The sequence below is a fragment of the Morone saxatilis genome, unplaced genomic scaffold (assembly GCF_004916995.1).
Source record: "Morone saxatilis isolate NCDOM2014 unplaced genomic scaffold, NCSU_SB_2.0 Contig15, whole genome shotgun sequence".
In the NCBI taxonomy this organism is placed as follows: domain Eukaryota; kingdom Metazoa; phylum Chordata; class Actinopteri; family Moronidae; genus Morone; species Morone saxatilis.
The window spans coordinates 6,224,139-6,239,929 of NW_023339707.1; the positions used below are offsets into that span (position 1 = coordinate 6,224,139).

General features: G+C 41.5%; 2 protein-coding genes across 3 annotated transcripts in view; one reads left to right on the forward strand and one right to left on the reverse strand.

The window, feature by feature from the left end:
- The window catches only part of atp13a2 (ATPase cation transporting 13A2), a gene marked incomplete in the record, with an annotated part of 39,754 nt that extends 28,855 nt beyond the window's left edge, over positions 1 to 10,899 (forward strand). Inside the window, 19 exon segments of the mRNA XM_035655945.1 lie at positions 1 to 19; positions 612 to 773; positions 998 to 1,108; positions 1,255 to 1,301; positions 1,399 to 1,587; positions 1,693 to 1,899; positions 3,040 to 3,150; positions 3,411 to 3,567; positions 3,796 to 3,907; positions 4,071 to 4,195; positions 4,419 to 4,597; positions 5,083 to 5,175; positions 5,451 to 5,530; positions 5,660 to 5,812; positions 5,936 to 6,032; positions 7,395 to 7,618; positions 7,710 to 7,861; positions 8,005 to 8,177; positions 9,725 to 10,899. Of these exon segments, the coding sequence (XP_035511838.1) occupies positions 1 to 19; positions 612 to 773; positions 998 to 1,108; positions 1,255 to 1,301; positions 1,399 to 1,587; positions 1,693 to 1,899; positions 3,040 to 3,150; positions 3,411 to 3,567; positions 3,796 to 3,907; positions 4,071 to 4,195; positions 4,419 to 4,597; positions 5,083 to 5,175; positions 5,451 to 5,530; positions 5,660 to 5,812; positions 5,936 to 6,032; positions 7,395 to 7,618; positions 7,710 to 7,861; positions 8,005 to 8,177; positions 9,725 to 9,889 (2,556 nt within the window).
- szrd1 (SUZ RNA binding domain containing 1) overlaps positions 10,409 to 15,791 on the reverse strand; it is a 5,922-nt gene continuing 539 nt past the window's right edge. The window contains exons 2-4 of one of the 2 annotated variants that reach the window (XM_035655952.1): positions 14,316 to 14,365; positions 13,370 to 13,651; positions 10,409 to 12,543 (exon numbers count right to left, since the gene is read on the reverse strand). In XM_035655952.1, coding sequence (XP_035511845.1) covers positions 12,441 to 12,543; positions 13,370 to 13,651; positions 14,316 to 14,365 — 435 coding nt within the window. In that variant the 3' untranslated portion in view covers positions 10,409 to 12,440. The remainder of the gene's footprint in view (positions 12,544 to 13,369; positions 13,652 to 14,315; positions 14,366 to 15,791) is intronic. The other variant, XM_035655953.1, reaches the window with a different exon arrangement.

Sequence of the window (15,791 nt, forward strand, 5' to 3'; positions counted from 1 at the left end):
AATGAGAGCATGCTCACAGGTGATCAACAAACCTCAACCGCACCATTACCACCAGGCAGAGCGTAGCTGCAGAGATTTGTCATATTTTAGAACTTACACTGTACAGTTATTTCCTCTTAGTGTTGATGAAATGCTATGACCAATGGGCCCATGAAACCCCTTCAGAGCTCACTGGGTTTCCTCACTGAGTAACATTAGCATCGTGTTGATGCAGATTTCACTTTTTATGTTGGATTACATTAAAAAAGGTCTTTAAAGCCCGGGTCATGTCACATTTCACAGCCTTGGAGCTGATTGGAGTGACAAATTGGCTGTCAAAAGTGATTCTCAAGATGTCTGCAGACAGATGAAACGAGCATTTCAGTAAGATTTCAGCCTAGGAAGAAAAATACTCAGCCTCCCATTTTCTAGTTCCATGTTGTTCTAGCATGAGTTTAATTAGTGTGTTTCCTTAAATCCAATTTCATCCATCAAATCTAATCAAGTCATCAGGGCAAAAGCATTTGCAAATGGAAGTCATTAAGTACAACTCCTACCACAGTCTGTGCCTCCAGCTTGTTTTCCAGTGAGCAGTCAGTGTATTAACCTGTTGTCATCATTCCTGTGTTTAGGAGAAAGTGTCCCAGTGCTGAAAACCCCACTGCCAGCTGGGGAGAGGACGTACAGCTCAGAGACAGAGCGCAGACACACCCTCTTCTGCGGTACCCAGCTCATTCAGGCCAAAGGAGGAGGGCAGGAAGGCAGCGGTGCCATTGCTGTGGTCACAAGTACCGGTGAGTAGAAGAACTAATGATCTGAATCAGAGCCATTTTAGTCAGATGGCAGTTAAAGGTCCAGTTTGTGACAGGTAGGACGGTCTATTGGCAGAAATGGAACATAATATTCACAGATATGCTTTCATTGTGTATAATCACCTGAACATAAGAACTCAGGGCCCCTTTACAGGCTTACATTTGCCCACCAAGTCTCAGTTCTCCTTCTAATATCTCATTCTCAGGGTTTTTCACAGCCAAAGGTAACCTGGTCAGCTCCATATTGTACCCTCAGCCGACTAACTTCCGCTTCTACCGAGATTCTGCCAAGTTCCTGCTTGTCCTGAGTTTTGTTGGTAAGAGCTTGACTCAGTTTGTTTCAAAGGTGTATGAAGAAGTTAATGTTATCTGTATCTATAGCTGAGTTACTCCGATTATATATCTCAAGCCTTTTTGATCAATTATTCAACAAGAATTTAAACTTTTTTCCTTTTTGCTGCAGCTTTATTTGGCACTGTTTACAGCTTTGTGGTCCTCTTCACATCCAATGTAAGTGCAAGCCACAAGGATCAAATAATGTGTCTGTTTTTGAACTGCCAACAATAAATAAAGCGCTATCATGACTCGTGTCTGGATGTGTGTCCAGGCGACTTGGCTGGAATTGGTGATTAGGAGCCTGGATATTGTGACTATCGCAGTGCCCCCTGCCCTGCCTGCTGCCATCACCACTGGCACTATCTACGCCCAGCACAGGCTGAAGAAACAGGGCGTTTTCTGCATCAGTCCACCACGCATCAACATCAGTGGCAAGGTCTCAGTCTTCTGCTTTGACAAGGTGAGGGGGGATGCATTAACTGAAGTTTTCTGTGTATGTGGAGGGCAGTCATAGATACTTGATATGTTGAAGTTGCCTTTCATCAGTGCACTTTTGTTTCTCCAGACAGGAACTCTTACAGAGGACGGTCTGGATGTGTGGGGAGTGATGGAGGGGGGGCCTTCTGGTTTCTCTGAGCTGGTCCCAGAGCCCAGACTCCTGCCCACAGGGCACATGCTCTCAGGTCTGGCATGCTGTCACACTGTGACTCTGTTGCGAGGTGAGCCCCTTGGAGACCCTCTGGAGCTCAAGATGGTCGAATCCACCGGTTGGGTATGACACTATAAATCTTATTTTACTCCCTTCAAGAGCTGCTTTACTACGACTGATAGAAAACTAAGTGTTGGCCCCTCAAAGGATGTCCTATTGTCCTGGGGTAGATAAAAGTAGCATTACAAATGGAATGATTGCATTTATGGAATATAAATCATTTTAATTGTTAAGTGTTCAAATTAAATGGGTGCTTAAACACACAAAATCAAACATAGTGTGCTAACTTAGCAACTTTTGAGACCCTCTTAGCAACAAACCGACTAGCGTCAAATTTAGCATTTTTGTATGCTGCATGGCTCTTCTGCCAACAGCACCAGGGTCTCTCCCTCTCCTCTTGCACCCTGTGCAGGCAGTCAGTAGGTGTGGCGTATGGGGGATGTTTCTTTCTCAGTCTTTCTCACAGGATCTTTGGATTAGTGTGTTCCTGTAGCTTATATGTAAATACTTCATTTGAGCATGTAAATATTTAAATAGTTAGTTTGATCTTCTCCTTACCTTTGTAGATTTAAATAAATATGTTTTTCCGTCAAATATATGATGTCTCCATCCCTCCCATGTAGTTTGTCTTTATTTGGTTAACTAATAATGTCCGTGTTTGTAGGTACATTTCCATTACTACTCGACTAATGACTAAAGGGGCTACTAGGGTAAATTCAATTTTTTATCGCAGGGAACAACTTCCATGGCAAACCAGAGCAAGTAAACGAAGTGATGCGAGTTACTGACACAGAGTTATTTAGTTATATTAATTATTATGTATAATGAAAAAGGACTTCAATTTGGGACAAAGGTTGTCGCGTGGAACAATTGAAAGTAGAATTCGGGACAGTTGCGGGACACTTAGGTAAAAATTTTGAGCCCTGCCTTCCACCAATTTTCATGAAAATCGGGCCGGTAGTTTTTCCGTAAACTTGCTGACAGACAAACAAACAGCACCGAAAACATAACCTCTATGGTGGAAGTAATAATAGTTTTGAAGTTTCCTTTTTGTTCACAACTGGGACATCGCAAGAACCAGTCTTTGATTCTATACACCTCTGGCAATCCATTCTCCCAATCATAATATTCAATCTTACTGTGAACTTCTGTTATAACATGTTAATTCAAACCAGTATCTTCAAATTGTATCTAATTTTCCAGACACTCCAGGAGCCGGAGGGAGATGGAAAGGTGCTGGATGCGGAGTTTGGAGGCCACAGAGTTTTGGCTGTTATGAGACCTCCTACTCAACAGCTCTCAGCTCAAGGACCTGTGAGTGTCCCTACCATCCCCTCTCAAACTGATTTGGGCTGATTTGTTATAATGTTGAATCCCTTTAACCACTGTAACACTATTGCACACATATTGCTCTTTACATTTTTTAACCTTAGTGTGACATTGTGGTAAATGTATACATTTACAGACTGAATTAAATGTAGCTGAGGAAGGGTAAAGAGGGTAAAGCATTTCTTACTGTGTACCTGCTCTGTCAACATCTGTCTGGAGTTATTGTTCTTTCATTCTGCTTTCAGTCCACAAGGGAGGCGGTGGCCATTGTTCAGAGGTTTCCCTTCTCATCGGCCCTGCAGAGGATGAGTGTGGTGACGGTTGCCCGGGGGGGACACTCAGCTCTTGCTTTCATCAAAGGATCCCCAGAGATGGTAGCTAGCCTCTGCCGAGCAGAAACTGGTCTGTATTCATAATAATAATAATAATAATAATAATAATAATAATAATAATAATAATAATAATATTTCTTTAATTTGTAAATATATAACCACAGTACAGCATTTTAGTGATTTGGAATGGAAATATTTTTAACACCAGTTCCTGTAAATCAATGTCAAAGATATATTTGCATTGTGTCTACATCTTTTACATTAAATGTAAACTAAACAGGATGCTTTGTGTTTACAGTGCCGGAGCAGTTCTCCAGCAAGCTGCGTAACTTCTCCAGTGAAGGCCTCAGGGTTCTTGCACTCGCCTATAAACCATTAGACAGGAGCACTGACTTTAGGAGCATTGAACGGTGAGAACACAGTCAGTATTTCTGGCTTCTTTGTGGCTCAGAAGTTCCTTTATATTTTTCCTACATCTGAAGCATGTAGTAAGTGCAGCCATACTGAAATGGATGCTACAAATCAATCTACAAGCTAACAGTGAGTGTTAATGCCACTGTGTGTCTTTGACAGAGGGGAGGTAGAGAAAGACATGCAGTTCCTGGGCTTGCTGATGATGAAGAACCTGGTGAAGCCAGAGAGTGCCAAGGTTATTAACGTCCTGAGACTGGCAAACCTTCGCAGCGTCATGGTCACTGGTGAGAGATTTGTATTAACTACAGCTTAACAACACTGCACCTCCTTTTTAGTATTGTTAAATGTCCCATAGTTTTTGTGTTTTATTTGTGGTTTCAAGTACCAAAAACCATCTCAGTATAGTTTTACATCTCCTCTCTCACGCTTCTTTCTGGAGCTCTAGCAAGAACAGAACATTTTGTGTTTCACTTTATCTCAAATCTTGTCTTGTCCCTCTTCCCATAGGAGACAACATTTTAACAGCAGTCAATGTAGCAAAAAGCTGTGGGATGGTGGGGTCTGATGAGAAGGTGATATTCGTCAATGCAACCCCCCACACTGCCCAGTCCATGCCCACCCTCAGGTTCACCCTGGAAGACGGAGGGACCACTAACGCCCAAAGCTCTGTAGAAGTCATCACTCAGGTTGGTCCTGCTCAGAGACAACACTGCAGTACACCACTCCTCAGTCTGTTTCAGTCTTGGGTCAATATATTTTAGAACTGTGTGCCACAACTTTTTTGACATTTCTGTGATATTACTGATGGCAGTTTGACTTGTAGCCATGATTGTGCTCCTCTGTAATGAATATTAAAGGGGATGGCCTTCGTCATGTGTCATGACTGAGTAGGAATCTTTTCCCAAGCAACCTTGCTCTGGGACTTCAAAGACAACAGAGATAGTTTGACTGGAAATTTAACCTAAATATTCGTCCTGGTCTTTGGGTCCCATTAGCTCTCATACAGCTCAAGCTCTGTTACAAGAAGCTAATTCTAACTATCTTTCCAGCATTGATAGAGAGACTTTACTTTACATGCATTTTTAATGGTTAAGTTAACACTATATGCAAACATGAACTGACTGGATGAATCTTGGTTGCTGCTATTGATGGTTTTCTTTTCTCCTCTCAGGGCCTGTACCAGGGTGGATATGGCTATCACTTGGCTATTAGTGGCAAGTCCTATGCTGCCCTCTGTGACCACTTCCCCGAGTACCTGCCAAAGGTGATGTATGTTATGTAATCCCAGCAGGAATATTCTGTCGGACCACACTAATGCAGCAATGACACATGCATGCATACAGTAACAAGGGGCGTAGTAACAGGCACAGTGATTATATTATATGATATTTTGCTTCAGAGGCATCAGACTAAGAGACTGTATTTCAAGACTGCACCATTTCCCTTTGAATAACAAAAATTAGGATTGTAGGAAGTCAAATCAAGATGTGATCAATTGTTTGCCAGCAGAGCTCTTTTCCTCACACGCTGTCTCTGCAGGTTTTGTTGCGAACCACAGTATTTGCACGCATGGGTCCTGACCAGAAAACCCAGCTGGTGAAGGAGCTGCAGAAACTAAAGTGAGTCCAGAATGAAATTAAAATGGAAATAAAATGAGCATTAGGAGAACAATACTGGACAACACTGGCTACTACCTGACTTTAAAAGAGACACACATTATCAGTCAAACCCCTCTTCTATTACTACAGCTACCGGGTTGGCATGTGCGGGGACGGGGCCAATGACTGCGGGGCCCTGAGAGCTGCTGATGTCGGGGTTTCCTTGTCTGAAGCCGAGGCTTCAGTCGCTTCACCTTTCACTTCCAAGACTGACAACATCAGCTGTGTGCCGCTGCTCATCAGGTGAGAAAAGTTAAAAAAGTTGGGTAAATATAGAGGATGTCTTTGAAAAGCAACCAAACCAGTAAATGTTCAGTATCTGCCGCAGAAGAAATAATAACGCATGTTTCCTCTTTGTCTGCACAGAGAGGGTCGATGCTCTCTGGTCACCTCCTTCAGTCTCTTCAAATACATGGCCCTGTACAGCCTCATTCAGTTGTGCGCCGTCCTCATCCTCTACACAGTGAGTAGCAGTGGAGCCTCTCAGTAGATCTGTACCTCCTGCCAGATCGGTACCGCACATACTTCCATCATCAGCTCTGGAACAAACATCAGACAGTTCTAAAGACTTATTTTTTAAAACGAGTTTTAACATCTTTTTGATGCAGTGTGAGGTATATTTAATGGTGACTTATATGTATATCACATCTATAAGCATGTTAGACATACAACAAACAAGTGGTGGCAAAGTTTTAAATTATTAATGCTACCTCCGAATTATTACATTTAAAAACTAAAATAATGCATCATAACACATTGTTTTTTCAGGAGTTGATAATAGAAGTAGCTAGTGAGAATCCTGTTTCCTTCTCATCTCTGTTGAGAGTTGCACATGTGCAGTACAGAGCTTTAAAAATAGCCCTTTTTTTGTTCTTTGCTCCATCCCTGGTGGATCAACATATTGCCGCCATTCATTTGTTTTTTCTGTCCAGTCAGTTTTTAGGCCAGATGTTATGGAAGTGTTTAATATTAAATGAATGAATAAATAAATAAATAAATACATTGTGAAATAAATATTTTTTAAATGTGTAATATATATAAATAATAATAAATAATAAAACTCAAGTCATAATCATGATTCTTTTGGATATCATGATTATGACTAAAGAATACTCCTTTTCACAAATCTGTTTGTATTTCATAATGTCTCTTTTCATAATGACACATTTTATTTTAGAATGATTTCGCATCAGTTTAGCTCCTGTTGGCTAGAACAACAACAACAATGTCAGCATTATTCTCATTATCAACCACCAACTACTGCTGCTGTTAACAATTACTGTAAACTGACTCTTTTAAGTCCTTGCTCATGCTACTTACCTAGCAGGCTAACTAGGTTGTCTGGCATCAAAGTGAGGATCCATTGTTAGCATTGTTAGCTAGCTCCTGTTGGTTAGAGCGACCACAAAGAAATGCTATATACTTCTATATACTTATCTTCACATAAGTGTATGTGGTGGTTACAACACTGTCATAGTAGCTTAATCATAGACATTTTCAGTGTTCAGAATTAGGTTTATTGCCAAGTTTTTTCACATACGAGGAATTTGTCTTGGTGCATTGGTGCATAAAATATACAAGTCACAAGAGATAAAGCAACTTGCAGGAAAACAGTAAAATTACCACATGCCGCAATCTGATAGCTCTGGCCAACTTACATATCAGCTATAGCAGTGATAACGCCAACACAGAACACACAAAGTTAAATCACTTCCTCAGTAATTGTTGCAGTCTAATCTGCTGTCATGACTACCGCTTCTTCTCTCGCCTACATTGCTCAAAGAAATCGCAGTGAAACATCTGACTTCTTGATGTGTGTGTCCAGGTGAAGACGACCATGGCGGACCTGCAGTTCCTGGTCTGTGACATTTTTGTGGTAACTGCGCTGGCCATCGTGATGGGGAGAGGAGGCCCCAGTGAGGAGCTGCACCCCCGCAGACCCTCAGCCAGTCTGCTGGCCCTGCCTGTGCTGGGCAGCCTCTTCATTAACACCTGTATGATCATCCTGGGCCAGTTGTCTGCACTCTTCATCACCACCTCACAGGACTGGTTAGTAAACAAATATAGCTTAATATTAGTTTCTATATTCACAAAAAAAAAAATCAAATATCTCATATCTCAACTTCATCCCTTGTTTAAGGTATATTCCACTCAATTCCACCGTGTATGGAACATCCAATCTGCCCAACATGGAGGACACCAGTGTGTTTCTCTTGTCAGGTTTCCAGTACATCATCATGGCTGTGGTGGTCACCAAAGGCTACCCTCACAAGAAACCGCTCTACTACAATGGTGAGTCATCAGAAATGTCCAAGGATGAGGATTTGGGGTCGAAACATTGATGCATTCAAACCCATGCTGACAAAGCTTTATTAATATATGAAACTTATCAAAGGTTTAGGACCCAGTTGATTTTGTTCTTCTTGTCTTCCCAGTGATTTTCCTCTGTATACTGTGTGTCCTCTTTGCCATGATGACGTGGCTGATGGTGTATCCTGGGTCTATTGTTTGCCAATACCTTCAACTGTACGACTTCTCCGATATGAATTTCAAAATGCTGCTCGTCGCTGTGGCTGCTCTCAACTTCCTCCTTTGTTTCGTTGTGGAGGTGAGTGATGATATGACTTTAATATTCCCTCTTAGGGCAATTGTTAAAGATATTAAGACATATGTACAGTAGTCTGTTGGTAATAATGTGTGTCTGATGTTTTTTCTACTAACTAAATTCCACATTCTCAGTGTATGTGCACTGGTGGCTTCAAGTTCTATATGACACTTGTATAAAGCGCACACTGGATCAGGATTGACTTTGAGCTAGTTGTCAGAAATCATTCGTGTAGGCCCCGCCCCTTAAAAAACATATTTTCAGTGAACATAGAGAAGCTTTTGTGAAAACATCCTTCTAGTGTCAAACCCTGCCGTACATCATTCTGCACAGTGAAACTGTAGCAACAAGAAAAAAATATATCTTTGAGTGGAAGGAGACTTTAATGTACATTTACACGAAGAATAGCTACATTAGGTCCAACACCAACCAGATCTGACACATGACAGTCTGTGGATATAACTCATGTTGGGACTCCTCATGATGTTTAACATTAACATTACCCAAAATCTATCTTTGAAGACCCCTTACAGGCTGGAAATGGCTATAAAGTGTTGTAGTATTCTCCATTGAAGATAAAAGTGGCTCTGGTCATCTTGCGTTCATTCAGTTACTACGGTCTTTAATGGTGACATGCTCCGTGTGTTCTACTGTATATCCTGCTTTATACACCCTGGCACTATAGCTTGTGTTGTTATTGTTAATTTATGCTAAGTGCTATTTTTCTAACATGGCTACAGATTATGTTGTGTTAGTGGGGATTAGTTCTGCTGGATTCTTTGAGAGCTCCCTTAAGCAGCTGAGCCTTTTCTGTCAAATCTGTGTAACCAGCATACTCAGCAGTGGGTGACAGCAGGGTCCATGCTAACACAATACATATGTATAACAGGTAGGGTCAGTGTCCGTTCTCTGCAGCATTCACCAAATTCATTCATTCAGTTCATGTAAAAAGCCTGAAACCCTGCTTTTAATGCAAACCACAGAATTTTGCTATCATAAAACATTCATTCAAATGTGCTAAAGCAAAGCTTCAGAGCCAGTGGAGATGAACAGATTTTTTTTCCCTTTTGAAGCTGCCATTTCATACTTTCTTTATATGATAGACTGTTGCTTTTAAAATGTTGTTTCATTAAACATTCTTCTTTAAAATCTTAAGAAAACGTTGCCATATAATTAGACTAGAGATAATACTAAGCACAGTATGCAGTGTGTAAAGCATTGATCCAGTTTCTATGTGCTTACTTTATTACTAGGAGCACATGCATGATTTCATAGGCCTAAATAAATTGAATGATATGAATGATGGCTGAATTCCATTTAGCTGCTTTAGTTTTAGGGTCATGGTGTCGTGCTTACTGGTTTACTGGGACACTTAGAATAGAGCCATTGTTAATGTTAGTAGTAACCTTTCCTTTCCCTGCTAGTCAAGTCAAAATGTCTGCTTGTTGTCAGTGTTCCTCAGTGATATAGAGCCTCATTCTCTTTGGTAGTGTAAGTGTGGTATATTCCTAAAAGCCCTTATTAACTTTAAGGTTGCTGTTTTTCCCCAGGTGCTGATAGATTTGGGTATCCTGAACTGTCTCCGGTTGCTGCGTGGGAAGCGTCAGTCAAAGAAACAATATAAACGTCTGAACATCGTTCTGTCTAACTCCCCATCATGGCCGCCTCTTAATCAATCACTGTCTCCCACAAGCCAGGTCATCAGCATTAGCTAGCATCTGCTTGCCCCTGTGTCGGACCCCGTCAGTCACCCAGGCCAAACTATGCTGTCGGATGTCTGAGCTGCATCCCCAACTTGACCAACAATGCAAACTCATGTTTACCTGTATAAATAAAAACTATTTTTATGTAAACTAGTGTGTTTTCTATCAAGTTATGGTGATTTAATAGCGTGGTCCTGGTGGGTTTGCATGTTTTAGCAAGGTAAAGGGTCAGTTTAGCCAGACCTCTCATATCTGACCATGCAGTCTTCGTCTTATATTTGCAGGTTTTGAGATTTTCGGCCAAATACGGTGGAAGTGAACGGAATTTCATTAGCAGAGTTCAAACTTTTGAAAAATGACATCTGAAATATTCAACAGTACACAACTATTTCCATACAGACCTGTTACTCTGGATACATCTCACTGTGATTCATTAGAGCTACTTTCAGTGTTCCTCTTGAGTCTGAATGCTACTTTGGACATAAGCTCCTGCCACTCTAATGTAAAGTAATGAACATGCATCACAAAACCTTTTTTGCAAATCATTTTATTAAATCAGTATTTACAGGCAGTTTGTGTTCTCACTCAGAGCTTAGCGGAACCCGTCGATCTCCTGCTCCGCAGCTAGATTTCCTGAACTAAAACCTCTTACCAGTATTGTGAATTCTCCCTCAGATATATTCAGTTTCTTGAACTACAGTAATAAGATTACCAGGAAGTAAAGATGTGATACAGGAGGCACAAGCTGAATTCAACCATTACAATAATTTCTCTATTGATGATGTGCACCACTGAATATGGCTTTATTGAGAACTCTTCTCTGTTTGAACAAATAAAAGGTGAAAAACCAATAACATCTACTGGGCACAATGGTTGTGCTGAGCCAGGTAATTACTACCCCTCTGGTTCACATACAGCCGCGTCTCCACGTTCCATTTCAGCAGTGGACCATCAATTACTGAACAATCACACGGGGGTGATGTTACGGTTTCGTTCGTGACCCAGATGCAAGCAGTCAAAAAGAAAGAAAAAACTGGCATTCATTCATTCATCTTGGGACACCATTTCTGTAACAGTACAGCACAATCTGTAGCATTATTTCGAACAAAGTGCCAACCCAAGCTTTAATACGGACATTTGCTGTTCGAGCAACCGCTGGAAAAATACAATCTTAGTTCATTTCATTCATTCAGTCTCGTTCACCTGCACCTGAGTTCCTACGCACTGTACGCCAGTGACGGACATGAAGAAACGAGCACACCGTTGACGAGGTGGATATATGAGAGGCGTGTGAAGTACAGCAGTAAATTCATTTCCCATCTGACCCTCTCCCTTTGAGTTGCTGCTAATATCACCCTCACATAGTGACATCTGAATTAACTGATATATTTACAGGTTGATTTTAAAATGGGATTTTGGTTCATTTCGATTAAAATACTGCTCTGCCATCTCATACAAAAAGGCTGAAAAGCTACTTAAAAATGGACTTCAATCCACAATCTCCTTTTCACTGTCTCTTTTTTTGCTTTTACTTTTAAATAGAAATAATGATGTGACAAGGAAGACAGCTGAAAAGCTTAAATCAAAAAACATAGCAAAAACAGAAGTTGTCAGATACACAACACACACGAGCCTTACCCTCCATTTTTAAAAACAAATAGCAGTTTACATATTAGGGGTGCAGTGATATTGCTAACAGCTCAGCTAGCTGGCAGGTACCAGTCAAGTACTCAGCATTAGAGTTTACTGGGAGATCTGACACCACAAGCTGCGGCCTTAAGTGTCTGTGTTTAAACTGTTAACAGAAAGCAAACCGTAGCTTCTTTAGACTATTTTATTGCCAAAGAAAGGTTTCCCACTTCATAAAAACTGCCGATATTATGTTTGTTTAAAAATATCTCTCAATACTAAATACTGTGAACCGGTTCGTGGTGGTGCATGTGTAATTTAAAGTACTTTTATCTGTACTCGATATCAGAGCATCCCTAGTATAGACAATTAAAGACGAGCAAGACAAATAAAAGATAAACATTTTGTCAGCCAACATCTGAAAAATTAGAAACGTATACGTATGTAAATGTGTGAGAAGTGATGTCTGGTATTATTGCTGGGGAGAAGCTGCTGCCCAAGAACCAGCTCATCTCATTTTGATATGGCCCGTCACTACTCCTCCTCTCTCTCTCTGCCATCCTTTGTGTAAGTCTTTGCTTCCGTCCTGAGACGGAGCTGCTGGGGACTGAGGGAGGAGAGAGATGGAGGTGAGGGGCGTTTCTTAAAGGGATCATCACAGTGAGTCCAGAAGATGTCCATAATCACAGTGTCAAACAGACTGCAGTGGGGAGAAAAGAGAGCACATTTCCATTTGACTTCCTCCTGGAGTTCCTCGCTCCTGGTCAGTTTTGAACGACTGCTAGTGGGGACGCAGCGGTGCGGCTGTGCGAGCGGCACATCCGATATAATGGAACTGAAGGAAGGAAGTTTTAAGAAAACACTGCTGTCTTTGCTCTCAGGCGGCCCTTTATCTCTCTCTCCCACCCAGTTGCTGGGTGGCCCCGGGGCCCACTTATCTGTGCTGTCGGAACCCCTGGGTGCCGTCTGGCTGCCCGACACTGTGATTGTTTGATCGGGTGTCCTCTGAAGGCAATGTAGAGTTATTGCGCCCTGGCCTGGCAGAAAGAGAGGAAATAATGACAGGAGTAAATTAGAGACAGCCGCCTTTCACGCTTGCCAACTGCTGGGCCAAAACTTTCTCCTGAACTGTCCTAACTACAGGATCCCTGCAGTCTCACGACAGACAGGTACTCACACATGATTTTAGTTAGTGTTCCCTCTTGGTTTTAGGAAACTTTTTTTCTGTGTTTTTTGGTTGCTTTTATATTCGTTCTGGCACAATTCACTGCCATTCAAATCCAACTGAACACAAATGAGAAGAACAGTCAATTAACTTGGAGGTGTAAACAAGAACCAGTCCATCAAGTTTGGCTGTGATTATTGTCGGGCTCCACCCCCTGCCAATCAAAACCCAGCCAAACCAAAAGAAAGACAAAGCAGTGTGCTTCAGCCAGCTCTAGTTAATCAGATGAAAACAAACGTTACCACACCCTGCTGATGTGTGACAATTCAGCTGGGATTCAGCTGGAAGTAGTGCCATTTTTAGTGGCTATTGCCTTAAGGTATTCTTCTGATTGTCTGTCTGTCTTTGTTTTAGAAACAGCCATTTTATTTGATCTAATTTAAGACTGCAGTATAGATGTTGGCATAGAGTGAAAACATTCTGAAAATTGCATTATACAAATTTTAAAAACACTCAACAACCAAAGATGTTAATGACCTGAATCAAGGTGGATGGGGAGACTTTAAAGTAATGCCTGTTCATTTGTTGCCTCTCTCTGTTGGATACTTCAGCACAACATGGATTACACCAACAGCTCAGGCCCTTAAGCAAGGCCTTATTAGGCTGCGAGGACACTGTAAATATTTGTGGATAATTACCTGTCAGTGTTGGGCTTGTCCTGAGGCGTCTCCTCTGGGCAGGCGCTACCCAGTATTCTCTTCCTGGCCTCGGCGTACTCTGCCTCACGCTGGGCCAGAGACTTGACCTGTGGTGTAGGCCTGTTCTGATTCAAGGGTGACCCCAGTGACCCGTTACTTGTAGGCCGCTTCAAAATGCGTATTTGAGGTTGGGGTGCTGCTGGTTGAGAGTCGTCCTGTATCACCATGGTTGTCTTCAAAGGAGATCGTGGATCATTATTACTGGACTCCCTAGAACCGGACCAACGGGACACAGTGCACGCAAAAATTAGTAACTAGACAGACAGGAAGAGACAATTACCTCGAAGCGGGGGAGGCAGCGCTGAAAATAGCTTAGATGATGCTTTCAGAATCAGAATCAGAAATACTATTTGTGTTACAAACTCCAGATATACAAACAACATATATTATAAATATATATATGGCCAAAAGACTCAAATAGATGTATTACTGATTCAGTTTTTCCCTGCTCATCCGTAGAGTAACATACTTAGTAAATGTGTCTAAAAAAACATGTTTTCAAAGTGACTGTAAGAATTGTACTTGTACTTGTAGGGAGACCAGGGCATCCCTAGTCTTACGACGAGACTTCTGAATTGTTAGGATCCACCGCTCAGTTCAACTCACTTATAAAACGAAGGAATTAATTCAATAATTAATCAAATAAAGTAAGTGGATGGATTTAGTGCATCCTTAGAAATACACTGGCTCTTTGGTAGTTCACCTGTATGATGAACTGAAAATCAGCTCAGAAACAGCATCATTTGTGTGAAGTCTTAAGTTATGTTCAGGTGTGGAGTTTTACAAGCACAACACATAAGTGAAACAGTATATTTCTGAATGGAAACTGAGGCAGTGGTTTAGTCCCAAATTCAGGCCATGTTTCTTCTACCTTTTAAGGCCTTACTTTTCTTTCTGGCTGATCCTTAGCTTCTCTTCTAGCCGTTTTTCCATTTCCTGTCGGGAGAAAAACAGCACAAACATATATTCAGACAAACAAACAACATGGTCAGATTGATTTGGGACAGGAAGAAAAAGTGCGGCAGGTAGTAAGCAAGTGGGGGAGTAGATGGAAAGCAGATTCAGTTACAAGCTATTTATACATGTGTAGGACAGCTGCCAACTCATAACAGAGACACTGCTCAGCTCGCTAACATTAACCGGCTGATGCTGCCAGCGAAAACTGCTCAAATAAGTTAGATGGACGTGCATTTTTAAACTGAATGTTGAACCGACTAACCACAGGAAGATGTGATAAAAGAGACCGACTTCAACCTGACAAGCTCCTAACGACGTCCAACTTACTCTCAGAGCCACGTTGTTGACGTCATGAGCCAAACTACCGTGACGATAGCTCACGGTGGCTAATGTTAGCTACATGTTACAGTTTGGCGACATAAACTATTATATAACTATCGGCTCGCTACTCGGCCACTTACTGACAACATGGCCGAAACTGTTGTCCAACAACAACTTGGCCTCGTAAACTACAGGAAGTCACCAATTTAGTTCAGCAAACTGACATCATAGTACGCATAGTTTAAGCCAGGCTCCGTGGAAAAATGCGCTAAATGAACGACCATGTAATAATTCCTGTACACAGTTCAACAATCTATTAAACAACCGCTCTTTAAGAATAAATAAAGTGACTTATGTTCACATTATTGCAGTAAAATCTCGACCTTCTGATTCACATCGCTGCGGGTCGTCGTCCACAGACTGCAGCGGGTCGATAATAGTGAGAATCCATGTTTGTAAGTTATTAACGATAGAAAATGTTATGGACACATTTAATTTGAGATGCGAGTGGGCGGTGAAAGTGTCTTCCGCTGTCTTGTGTTACATTTTCCACTAAGTCAACCAACATTCATTTTCCATGTTAGCCGTTCACTACATAGCTAGCTTAGCATAAGCTACCGTCAACCTGTATTACCCATTTCAACTTCAACTAACAGCCTCATGTAAAGTTATAATAGTGAGCTGACCGGCGTTAGCTGATAATCAGACATATTGACGTTATTTCACAAGGAAAGAGTTAGAAATAGCTTACTCCACTTGGCTAGTTAGCTAGCAGGCTAAATCCATGTTAAGCCTGTTTCTCCCGCTAACAGCTAACAGCTAACAGTAACGCTAACCGCTTTAGCAGGGCTACAGCTAACGCTAGCATCTAACCGCTAGCAGCTAACCGCTAGCAGCTTACACGGCCTAACAGCTATTGACCGTTTTAGCTCGATCAAAGTTTCCTCGAAAAGCTAACGCTAAGTTAGCTGCAAGCCCACATGTTGCCCGTGGGAGTGTTAACAATGACACCACATATACGTTTATTATAATTAGAACTCATAATATAAATTCCACTCCTAGATTAAGCCCCAAAATGCTTAAT